Source organism: Serinus canaria, chromosome 8 (assembly GCF_022539315.1).
Source record: "Serinus canaria isolate serCan28SL12 chromosome 8, serCan2020, whole genome shotgun sequence".
Taxonomy (NCBI): domain Eukaryota; kingdom Metazoa; phylum Chordata; class Aves; order Passeriformes; family Fringillidae; genus Serinus; species Serinus canaria.
The window spans coordinates 17,042,553-17,054,075 of record NC_066322.1 but is presented as its reverse complement, the minus strand read 5'-3'; the positions used below and the strand labels follow the sequence as shown (position 1 = coordinate 17,054,075).

General features: G+C 42.2%; 1 protein-coding gene across 1 annotated transcript; it reads left to right on the top strand.

Annotated features, from left to right (window-relative positions):
- The first annotated feature begins 2,824 nt into the window (after positions 1-2,824).
- On the top strand, positions 2,825-9,857 carry F3 (coagulation factor III, tissue factor). The gene is made up of 6 exons (XM_009088527.4): positions 2,825-2,964; positions 3,853-3,967; positions 5,782-5,966; positions 6,360-6,541; positions 6,653-6,812; positions 7,897-9,857. Exons 1-6 carry the CDS (start codon positions 2,853-2,855, stop codon positions 8,043-8,045), a joined length of 903 nt encoding a protein of 300 aa, XP_009086775.4. The 5' UTR covers positions 2,825-2,852; the 3' UTR covers positions 8,046-9,857.
- The last annotated feature ends 1,666 nt before the right edge of the window (positions 9,858-11,523 follow it).

Sequence of the window (11,523 nt, the reverse complement as noted above, 5' to 3'; positions counted from 1 at the left end):
GCGATTTCATTGTGGAAGAAGTTCTCAGTGATTTCAAACTCTGCTCACACAAGTAAATTTTACACTATCAGATACGATGATATTGCTGACTTTGATGTTAGCACAGAGTGATGAACATTTTATAGCACTACAAAATTTCAAAACATTAATAACTATTACATAATTTTACTTACAGTCTTGCAAAACCACCAGTGTAAAGAAACTGATCTGTTACTGATGTCACCTGAGGCATTCCACTTCAATAATTATATATATGACTGTACAGAAAACATGATGTGGCAATTGCTTTGCAAAGAATTATTTGTAGCTCTCTCTCAGCAAACCAGTTTAGAGACTTGGCAGGTCATATAGTAAAAATAAATGCATGTACCTCTTTAAAAAAGAATGGAGTTTCACAGATTTCATTTTGCTTTCCTCCTCACCTCACTTTTCCCATAATCAATTGGTTCCATAGCAAACATATTCTAAACAGTCCCAGCAAGATCTTCGTCTCCATCAATAGAAATGTTCCATTTATTTCAACACTGAAATAGATCCATTTGACTTGCTTTAGGTGCCTATACTAGAAAATATGTACTTCACCTTAGGAATGAATTGGCTTAGAGACATGTACAGAGACAATGCCTACATTTTGGCATTCCACTCTGGGAGCCAAATACTAAGTTTCTAGACAAATTGCCAGAGATCTATGTCAGCAGAAGGCTCGCCTGCATGTAGCAACACATGTTTGAAAAAAGACACAATTTTTCTGTGTTAAATGAGCTGTTGAAAAACCATAAAGTGGGCAGGAAATGTGACCAGAATGTCACAGTGAAGTCACTGGGTGCTGAGCAGAATTCAGAGCCTTCAGCCCATGTCAGGCTGTGTGAGGTTCCTTTCCTCTCCCACGCTGGTTGGTGCCTGGAACCAGGCAAGCCTGAGCAGTTCTCATTCTGTGGTCAAATCTGCTCTTGGCCAAAGAGAAAGAAGACCAGAGGTGGCAGCAGCAGCTCCTCACCTCAGCGCTCCCTTTTCCATCATGCCCTTGCTGTGCCAACCTGATCAACTCTGCCAAACTGGTGTCCTCCTTCTCTCATGCTGCAGCAAGGAGGAGAACATCTAAGAGCCTAGTGTTAGTGAACACTGAAATGCCTTGCTGGAAACTGGAATAAGTAGCAGTGGTCACGCTGCTTAGTCTGGACAAGGTCTGGATGGTTCCTCACCTCTCTCAAGTGTGGGAGCTCTTGACAGAAGAGATGTGAATAAGAAGGAATAGGCAGGAGAAGGGGATCCTGAGATTATCTGCATAGAAACTGGAAACCACTTCTGACCCACTTTCCATCTTTTGTGACTGAACTACATGAAATTAGGTGGAATTAAAGCCTAAAGATTCATATAAGCATCTCTTTCTTTAAACATGTGTGTACTGTGTCTCTTTTAAAGTCCTTTGAAAATCAACTGTGATCTTATAAGGTCACCATCCTGAAAAGCTAGAAACACTACAAGATCTGTATTCTACACCAAGTTAAAAGCAGGGAATATTTTTGGGTGAGGTAATGTTGGTATACAGCTACATACAGACAGTGCTAAAATTTGATCAATAACAAAGCAGGAAAATGAGAAGGTGTATGGCTGGATTTTAATGAAGGTAAGCCAATAACTTAAAACTCAAGGGTTTAGGTGTGTCTTAAAATTAGAAGAATTCTGATGCAGACTCTGGTTGAATGGATATTGTAATTTGTTCCATTTAATATGCATTATGACAGAGAACTGCTTGCAGACAAGTAGGTGTCAATCATGAAAATTAAAGGTAATGAAATATTCAACTTCTCCATTAGTCTTCTTCTCTTACCTACATGTTCCATGTACATGGTACCAAGTCAGCATCAAAACAAAAAGAAGAGTCTGTCTAAGACTGTAAATGCGTATGTCCCCCTGAATTATGACAGGTTCTACTGCACGGTCTATTTCCCACCTTCCTGCGGCAGAGTCCTGAGCTCCCGCGAGCACAGCTCCCTCTGGAGCTTGAGTATTACACAGAGCCACAACACCCGCCTGGGTAAAGGCCCTGGGGGACCCCGCCATCGCCACGCACGGCCCAGGAGCCTGAGCCTCAGCAAAGGCTGAGACTGGGAACGCCTTCTGTCAGAAATTCCCTGCTGCCCTGAAAATGGCATCCCTTTTCAATGTGACCTTACAGGAATAGGGTTAACAGCCCCTGGCTTATAAGAGAGGCGAGGTACTAAGCCCTGAACACCTGAAACTTACTGTCTTGTGTGACCGGTGAGTCTTGAGAGGGTCGGCTACCACGCTGTGAGGGGACACAGGATGTGATCTAGCTGAGCAGTTGCGTCCGATGTCCTGTGTGCTGAGGGAAGGACTCACATATTTAGCCCTTCAGAATGTACGGGATCAAAGTTAATTAACTCAACATCGCTTCTGCATGACCAGCTGCCCCACAGAGCAGCCACTTCCGAGCTGCGGTGTCCCCCGACAGCCAGCTAAAGGTTTGCAGAGGACGAAACTGGCTATCCAGAGGTGTCCAGTTTCACCAGAATTCCAAGAGGAGAAGGGAGGGGTGGTACAAGGGCCTGACGACACCAAACAGGCAGAGGGACACGGACCGCAGGCATGTCCAGGTGTGCCCTCATGTCCAGCTCGGCCTGCGCCGGGGGATGCGGCGGCGGGGCTGGAGCCCGCGGGACACGTCCGTCCCTCAGCGCCCCTCCCTCCCTCCCATTCCTCGAAGATCCCTCTCTGTGCTTGCCCAACCCGGCGGTGCCCGAGCGCTTCCGCCGCTCTGTCCCCTCGCCCCCGCTGGGCGGCCCCGGGACGAGGCCTCGGTCCCGCCTCTGCGCTGCCCTGCTCCATATATGCCGGGGCGGCCCGCCCGCCACAGCTCCTTCACCGCGCCCAGGATGCTGCGCGCCGCCGCCCCGCCACAGGCACTGCTGCTCGGCGCGCTGCTGTGGCACCTGGCCGCCGGTGAGTGACGGCCCGCGGGACGGGGCGGGATGGGAGGGATGGCGCCGGCGATCGGTCCCTCGGAGCCTCAGGACGGGGTGTCCCTGAGGGAGCCCGAGGAGAGCCGCCCCACGCTGGCGGGCAGGGGACAGGGGCGCTGGCCCTCCCTGCGCAGCGCTCCGCCGCCCGGCTGCCGGGGGCCGGTCGCCACTGCGGGTTCCCCACTGGCCGCGGCCGTGCTGGGAGCGGGGACGGCCTCGGGGGTGGGCAGCTGTAGTGGAGTCGCAAGATTTCCTCCCGTTGTTCCCAGCTCCGAGCTTGTCGAGGGGTTTCCAGAGGTTACAGGTTTTCCCGTCCGGCTTCTTCCTAGGCATTTCCCCGAAGCAGCTGTGCTGGCCAAAAATGTGCTTTAGGGGGACACGAACTCATATCGGGGTGGCCTCTCTCAGATGCTGTAGGTGTGTAGGGTAACCATTGATTTTTAAAGAGACTTTATCTTTCCAAAGTATGTAAATGGGAATCCAGGACCTAACACCTTCTCCCGCAGATACAACTAGAGATGATTTTGAACTATGCCTTATTTGTTCAGTTCTTGAACATTCTCGTGCATGTTCAAGCTTTTGTATCTTCTGCAGAGGTCTTGGATAAATGAAGCATTGAACAGAACTCCAAATTAACTTATCAATTTCAGAGTTACAAGACAGAAAAATTTTCTTCTCATTCTTCACTTCTGCCAGGACACATTCCTTTAGTAAGAGGAGCAGTCCATTCCTAAGGGCAGGACTGAGCCTTTTTCCCCAAGAAAATGTTTCTAAGTTGCAATTAATGGCAACTGCTTCATTTAACTGAACAATGACTGCAGGGAAACGGGAATTATATGACTGACGGTACTCTTTTCTGTATTTAAAGGCTATACAGACCTACCAATAGCAGTCAATATAACTTGGTCTTCAATCAATTTTAAAACTATACTACAGTGGCAACCAAAACCATCAGGCTACTTCTATACTGTAGAAATACATGGGTAAGTAGATAACATGTGATATGTTCATGAATGACAACTGAAGAAAATGAAAAGAGCGTGTTTGAGTATTTCTGAAAGTGAATGTAACAGGAAAAGTGCCCAAATGTTAGGATTTAGAAAAACTGCAAACCCAGGTGTTAATACTTCTAAGTGTCCAACTTTAAAAATATCAGGTTTAGACTTCTGGTTTTGCCCACTTCAGAAATGGAGAGATGGGCTTTAGATCGGTACTTCAGTTCTGGGATTCGGTGCTGCTCAAGAGAGCAAGCCAGGGTATTGAAGGAGTTGATACTCAACCTGATGTACCACATATTAGACACAACTTCACCTTTTTATGTCTTTCAAGGTGTCTGGACTTGTGTCTTCAGTCTTGGAAAGTGTCTAATAAATGAGTCTGCATTTTATTCTAATTGGTGAATCACAGTTAATCACAATTAATAATTTTTTCTTGCTGGGTAATACTAAAAATTACCTTTGTTCATCTACCTCTGTCAAGATATCATGTTTTATGTAAGCTGTAAAATATTGTAGACATAAAACGTAGCCAGCTTATGTGAAGTGCCTCATACCTTTCTCAGAACTGCACAAAACTTTCCATGAAGTTCAGTAATAAATCTGCGCTGGTTTTAGCTCCCATTTTAATACATAGAGCATTATTAAATGTGCCCTAAAGGGAAAATGCATCATCAAACTTCCTACATATTAATGAAAAAGTGGTACTGTAGTCTCTACCAGCTCTAAAAGTGGCATAAAAATGAGTGTTCTCTCTTGACTAAAAATTGAAATACCCGTGTAATGGCTTAATGTTCTTTTTCATTCTTTAGGAGTGATTAGATTAATGGACTTAAAAGCACACCCTTAGCAGAACACATTTTATGAAATTTGTGAATCTAGAGTTTCTTTCCAGACATTTTGCTTGCAAAAAACTGAAATCTGTTCACCTGAGATTCAATATAGAATCCGGTGTAGTTCTGCAGCGGAGGCATCTCTTTTAACTGAAGTTGCTGTTGTGGAGGAAGTGGGATTAAATGTTTGCTTTCTTGTGTATATATATTTACAGAGCACATTTGTTTCATCAAAAAGGTCAAATCTCTATCCCTTTTCAGTGCATTTCTTATGGCACTGTCCCTCACTGCTCTGTGACAAAAGAAATCTGATGAAGTGACAAGGGAGTTCAGCTGGCTCTAAACAAGGAAACTTGATCTACTTTGAGAAAAAAACACTTTGTTAATATTCAAACAGTCAGGACTTGCTCTTCCAGCTGAAATCACACAATTTTTGCTCTCCTTAATTCACCAGCAAAAAGAGGGAAAATAATTGAAGGAGTAATATCTAATCTGGTTTTTTGTTCCTTCCTGTGAGGAAGTAAAATGAGAAATTAACATTTTTCATAGTCTCATTGCTGTATCGCTAGTAAATGGACCCACTTCCTATCATTTAAAAATCAAGAGAAGTGCATGATTCATGCTTTTTGTCAATGTTTTTAAATTGTAATTCTGCTTAGAAATTTGCTGCTACTCTCTGTTCTTTGTGGCATTTGCGTAGACGCAAAACCAAATGTTTCCTGAAGCACGTTTCTGTAGTTACTATTGATCATAATTGATTTACTTAATTCTGCTTTGAATTGTGAAATACAGCTGTACCAGATAGTGGCTTTTGAGGTTCTTTCTTCTCCTTTAAGCCTGCAAGGCTGTTCTACTGGATGAGAGAAAACTATACAGTTTGAGGGGAAAAATATTTTTTAACGTATCTAAATATATAATAAGTATATGTCTGGTTCAAAAGTGTTGACACTTCCTTCTTGCTCTTTTCAGACAGACATCTGACGTGAAGAGAAAATGCATACTGACATCAGAAACAGAGTGTGATGTTACTGATGTGCTCAGAAATGTAAAGGAGACCTATACAGCACACATACTGTCTGTAGAGCCTGCAGAGATGGATAACTTTGAAGAGCCACCTTTTGCCGTCTCTGAAAAATTTATACCTTATAGCCAGAGTAAGTAGGATTGCCAATTTAATCTTACTATAAATTTATTTTCAAGATTACTTCTGTTGATTTAAACGAGGTTTAGATTGAGCTTAAAGGTTTTTTCTATAGATTCTTACAGTAACCCTGCTGATATTGGAAAAGAAGATATTCAGGCATAAAGCTTTCCCTGTTGCAGGGAAGGGTGAAAGGTTTTAGTTACCATTTGTTTCTCACTGCACTGAGTAGACCATTTAGGTAATATTATGTACTAGGTGAGGATACTTGTTTACAATCTAGGCCTTCGCTGGCTTGATAAATTTGTAATAGATTTGAGAAGGGAAGGTAATGGAGGGCAGAAGGAAAAAGAGCGTGTCGTATATAAATGATGTCATTTTTTTAATTCTAAAAATCTTTGTTTAGCTGTTATTGGAAAACCAGAGATAAAGGATTATTCACAAAAAGGTTCCAAACTGAATGTTGTGTTCAAAGACCCACTTACACCATATATGTTTCCTAATGGAAGCTTTCTGAGTATTCAAGATATTTTCCAGCATGACCTGGAATACAAACTCTATTACTGGAAAGATCAAAGTTCTGGAAAGGTAAGGTCTAACTCTAGTTTTTGTTCTGTAATAATTGTTACATTCTTTATAGTTACACAATTTCTGTGCTACCTTTAGAGTTGACACTTGAAATATTTTTTTCCTTTACAGAAAGATGTAACAACAAAAAGCCATAATTTTGAAGTAAGTGTTGACAGTGGAAAGAACTATTGCTTCTATGTCCAGGGAATCATTCCCTCTCGCAGAGAAAATCATAATGGCCAAGAAAGCATGGTGCTCTGTACCAGTGTAGAAAGGAATATCTTAGATGGTAAGTATCATGTGAGGTTTGTCATTCAGCCTTTAATATTCTAACAAAAAACCCACATCTTTAAATTCTGGTGCCTGCAATGAAATAAACTATTTACTGTGTAAGTTAAATACACAGTTGGAACATGGAAATTCATGGGAAGAACTCACTTCAAGTATGAGTCCACCATCTTTAGTCAGTTGGAGCTGGTTTTAGGGTTTTGCCCAACTGTTTTGGTTAAAATGTCTGAGTTGATGACTGGTGTCTGAGGTTCCAGATGTCATCACTAGCCTTCAGCTTCATTTTTGTTTCCAGTTGTTTTCCTTGGATCCTTCCAATAGCAGTGCTTGCAGGATTAGCTCTAAAACACAGAAGTGCAGGAAACCTGCATATCCATTTACTTGTAGTATGAACCGACCTTTAGTTATGCCAAAAGCAGACGATGAGAATAAGACTTTCTTTCCTGTTCCGAGGTCAGAGGTTGGCACATAGGCTTCTTTACTGGTAAATAAGTTACCAAGTGTGGGTAAATATGCCAGCCATTTCAGACTAGCCATTTGGATAACACTTTCTTCAATATACAGTTGTCAATATTACTTAGATAATATCACATTGCTGTACTTTCTTCTCCACAAGTAAAAATATTTGCACTCTAGAAAAACTCTTCTAAAATGGCAAATGAACTCAAATTAGCTTTCTAATCCAGAGAATTTACCACAAAAGTGAAAAGTTGCAATTTCATTAAAATTTAAATAGAAAAATCTTGGTGTTTTCTAGCTTGTAACCTAGAATAGATTTTCACTTGGACAGAAATAATGTACAGGCAGGGGGAATGGTTTGACTTATGGTGTTAGCATGGTACTTTAGTGCACTAACTAAACTAGATTAAAACCTAGAGTGAACCAGGTAGAAATAAAACTTTACTTCAGTTCAACAAATTCATGTTAAAATGTATTCAGTTCACACTGAAGTGGTGACTCCACTTCTGTGAGACTAACATATAGAAAGCATTTTTTCATTCACTGGAATGAGTGCTAAGAGTTTGTCACACTGTGACATTGTGGGCTCTGATAACTGAATCTTGGATTTTTTTTTCCCCCTACAGAATATGGAACAGAAGTCTTTATCATTTTAGCAGTGATAGCAGTTGCAGTCATCACTCTTGCCATTGTCCTTCCAGTGGTTCTGTGTAAACGCAAGAAAGCAAAGAAAGCAAGAGCTGTGAGAGAAAAGGAGCTGCTTAATGGTGTCTAAGGAAAAAGTATTGCAGACACTGGTGGCAGAGCCAAAGCAGAAAAAACACCAGCAACAAAATTGGGTAATTGAGTGGAGCCTTTTAGGCTCTCTGAAACAGGAATTCTGAAGCGCAAAATTTATGTGGATTAAAAAATCCACTAGACAGTACAGATGAAAAATCAAGATATCAAGAAGCCCTGTGTCATTAGTGGCCAGAGGCTGGAAGAGCATTCTGGTGATCTGTTACAATCATAGAATAATAGAATGTGCTGAGTTGGAAGGGACCCACAGGGTCATTGAGTCCAAGTCCTGGCCCAGCACGGCACCATCCCCACAAGTCACACCCTGTGCCTGAGAGAGTTATCCATCAGCTTCTTGACCTCTGCAGGCTGCTGCTGTGACCACCGCCCTGGGGAGCCTGTTCCAGTGCCCAAACAACCTCTGGGTGAAAATCTTTTCCCTGATACCAAACCAAAACCTTCCCTGACTCAGCTTTGTGTTGGTTTTTTGAGTCCTGTCACTGGTCACAAGGGTGAAGAGATTGACAGCTGCCCCTCTGCTTCCTTTTGCGAGGTTGTTGAGGTGTCTCCCCTCAGTCTCCTTTTCTCCAGGCTGAACAGACCAAGTGACCTCAGCCACTCCTCACACAGCTTCCCTTCTGGAGCCTTCACCATCCTTGTTATTTTCCTTTGGACCCTCTCTAACAGCTCCAAGTCTTTTTTGTACTGTGGCACCCAGAACTGCCCCCAGCACTCGAGGTGATGCCGCCCCAGCTCAGAGAAGAGTGGAACAGTTCCCTCCCTTTCCTGGCTGTGATGCTGTCCCTGATGTCCCCAGGACAGGGATGTCCCTCCTGGCTGCCAGGGCACTGCTGGCTCATGTTCAACTTTCCCTTGACCAGGTCCCCCAGGCCCCTTTGTGCTGTCCAGCCTCTCATTCCCCAGTCTGTCTGTACATCCAGGGTTGCTCCATGCCAAGTGCCAAGCCCAGCACTTTCCCTTGTAGAACTTCCTATGGCTGGTGATTGCCTGTCTCTAAATTGTCAAGGTCTCTTTGCAGAGAGATTTTTCCTAGACTGTTACCAAGCCCCTTCTATTGTCCTGTCAAACAGGATTCTGAACTAGAGGTACTTTTAACTTGACCAGCATGGCCTTATTGAGCCAGAATATTTACGGTACTTGTAAGGGGAAAAAAACACTACTTTTTAAAAATAGGCGTCCTTTACATAACTAAAAGGAATATTTTTCTGTTTCTATGAAACAAACTCTGTATTTATCTGTCTCTTAACAATATTAACTGGTGAAATAATCTGCTAGGTCAGATGCAACAAGATTGCTACTATAATTTTTGCACTTCTTGGATAAAATTAACTTGGTCTGTTTATCTTTGGATGCAGACAAAGGTAAACAAACTGAAACTACTGCACTGGCAACTTGTAAGAAACACTATTGAAGCAGGTACTTACTATTTATCTGGAAAGTATATCAAGTTACACTACACTAGAGTTATATAGACAGGGGAGTCTGATAGTTCCAACTAAGCATTCAAACAAATACTTTGCAGGCTTTGAGTCAACAGTAACTCACTTCAGCAAGCACTGAATAGGTAGCATTATTTACTGCATTTTGAACATCATTTTTAATTAACAGATTAATGGTTTTTGTGGTGTAGATTCAAATCATCTTGGTGATGGGATTTGGAGATACCTGTTGCTTTGACTTTTAGTATTTATTTTATAAATAAGAATCTAAAATTTTTATACTGGTGTTATCTGTATTTATGATGGTAATTTATACTTTTCTAATGAAATAAAGGTGACTGGAAACATAAGTCTTTCTTTTCCTTTTCAAAACAATGCACAGTATTCATTCCAGAACTAAATTAAATACACGTTCAGGAAACTTAGTTTGGGACAGCAGGGTAGGCAAGCTGCCACAATCTAACAAGTGTATAAAGAAGACTACAGGGTACCTGCAAGGATAAAACTAGGAGAAGCCACAGTTCACAAATTGGAAGTTTTGAAGAGTCCTGAGTCACATTTCTGCTGCCCTCTTACAGGAGGAATGGCTCAGGGCTTGCATTCACAGCTTCTCCTTCCATCCCCACAGTGCTGCCTGTACTTGTGCTACTTATGTTCATTCAAGGCATTATGGGCCTGCCCCAGAGATGAGAACTGCTAATGATGGTGGTCAGCATACACAAACACAAAATTTCTAGAGAATAGAAAAAAATCACCTTGTAGTTGGAACTAACTGGTTGTGGATCTCAACACTTTATACATGCCTGAAAAGAAGATACCCACTGTATTCATGAGAAGAAATACCTTACAAAATTAATATCCCAATCTAACAATTTGCACAGAATTGTATTTTTATTTTTCTTCCCTGCTGTATTATAGCTATCATCTGTGTATGGGCTAAAACTCCTGGGAATGTGTAAGTGTGGTTTATGGGGGGTTTTCTTGGGTTTTTAATTCCTCTTTTTACAGAGGGAAGAAAACCACCAGAATTCCCACCTTCCCCCCCCCCCCACCAAAAAAAAAAAAAACCTGTTTAATTCATGTTGAGCAATAAATGCTTAATGCATTTTCTGCTGATGCATAAGCCTTGTATGGAGAAGGAATCTTACAACAGCAATCAAAAAACATGAGAGCTCGTGGGAGTCAATTTAAAAACATTCCAAAGTTGTCATCATTACTTCCCTTCCCCGAGGCACTCTGCTTCCTCAGCTTCATTCAGTGCCAGACTCACAAAAGGGAAGAGCTAATAGGAAAAGGAAAGCCTGTAATTACAGCATAGCATTTATTAAATCAGACCATGCAGTTGCTTGTCATAAACGACACAGTATGCTATAAATCATACTTCATGACTTAAAGAGATTCTGGGTTTGTTCTGAATATGGGGGGAGGGAAGGAGGGGAGAAGAGACACCCACAGAAATGCAAACAAGTGCCTTAAATGGTAAAAGAGAGACCCCTGACCGCACAAGTTCTGGAAGTCTGAAGCACTTCTGTTTCCTAGCTGCAGTATGTTATCATCCAACAATGCTGAGTAACCAGAGTCACGGGGCTCACAGATCCTATTTCAAAGAGGGTGTTTTCTGTTTGTGGAGACAGTTGAGAAAGGGACTTCTTAATTGCAAACTTCTGTAAGTTCTATTTCTTCCATTCAGTGTGGGCTGAACCCACCCAAAATATTTTATGCAGAGACTTTCTCAGAGTATTGGGTTGGGCAGAAGTTGTTATACCAATACAGGTGTTGTCTCTAGGAAGAAAGACTAGGCCCACACACATGGCCACATCACCACTGTATGGATTTAAGATGAAGCCAGACACACAGGGAATGGGTATGAGAAAGGGAAGGCTTTTCCTATGCACCTAAGTTCCCTGGCTCCTCTTCTAAGCAGGTTTCTGTAAGCAAGCATGTTCCTATTGATGCTCCCTATTCCCCTGCTCCACTTAGCTCCATCATCAGAAAAAGGTACCCAACTATTTCAAG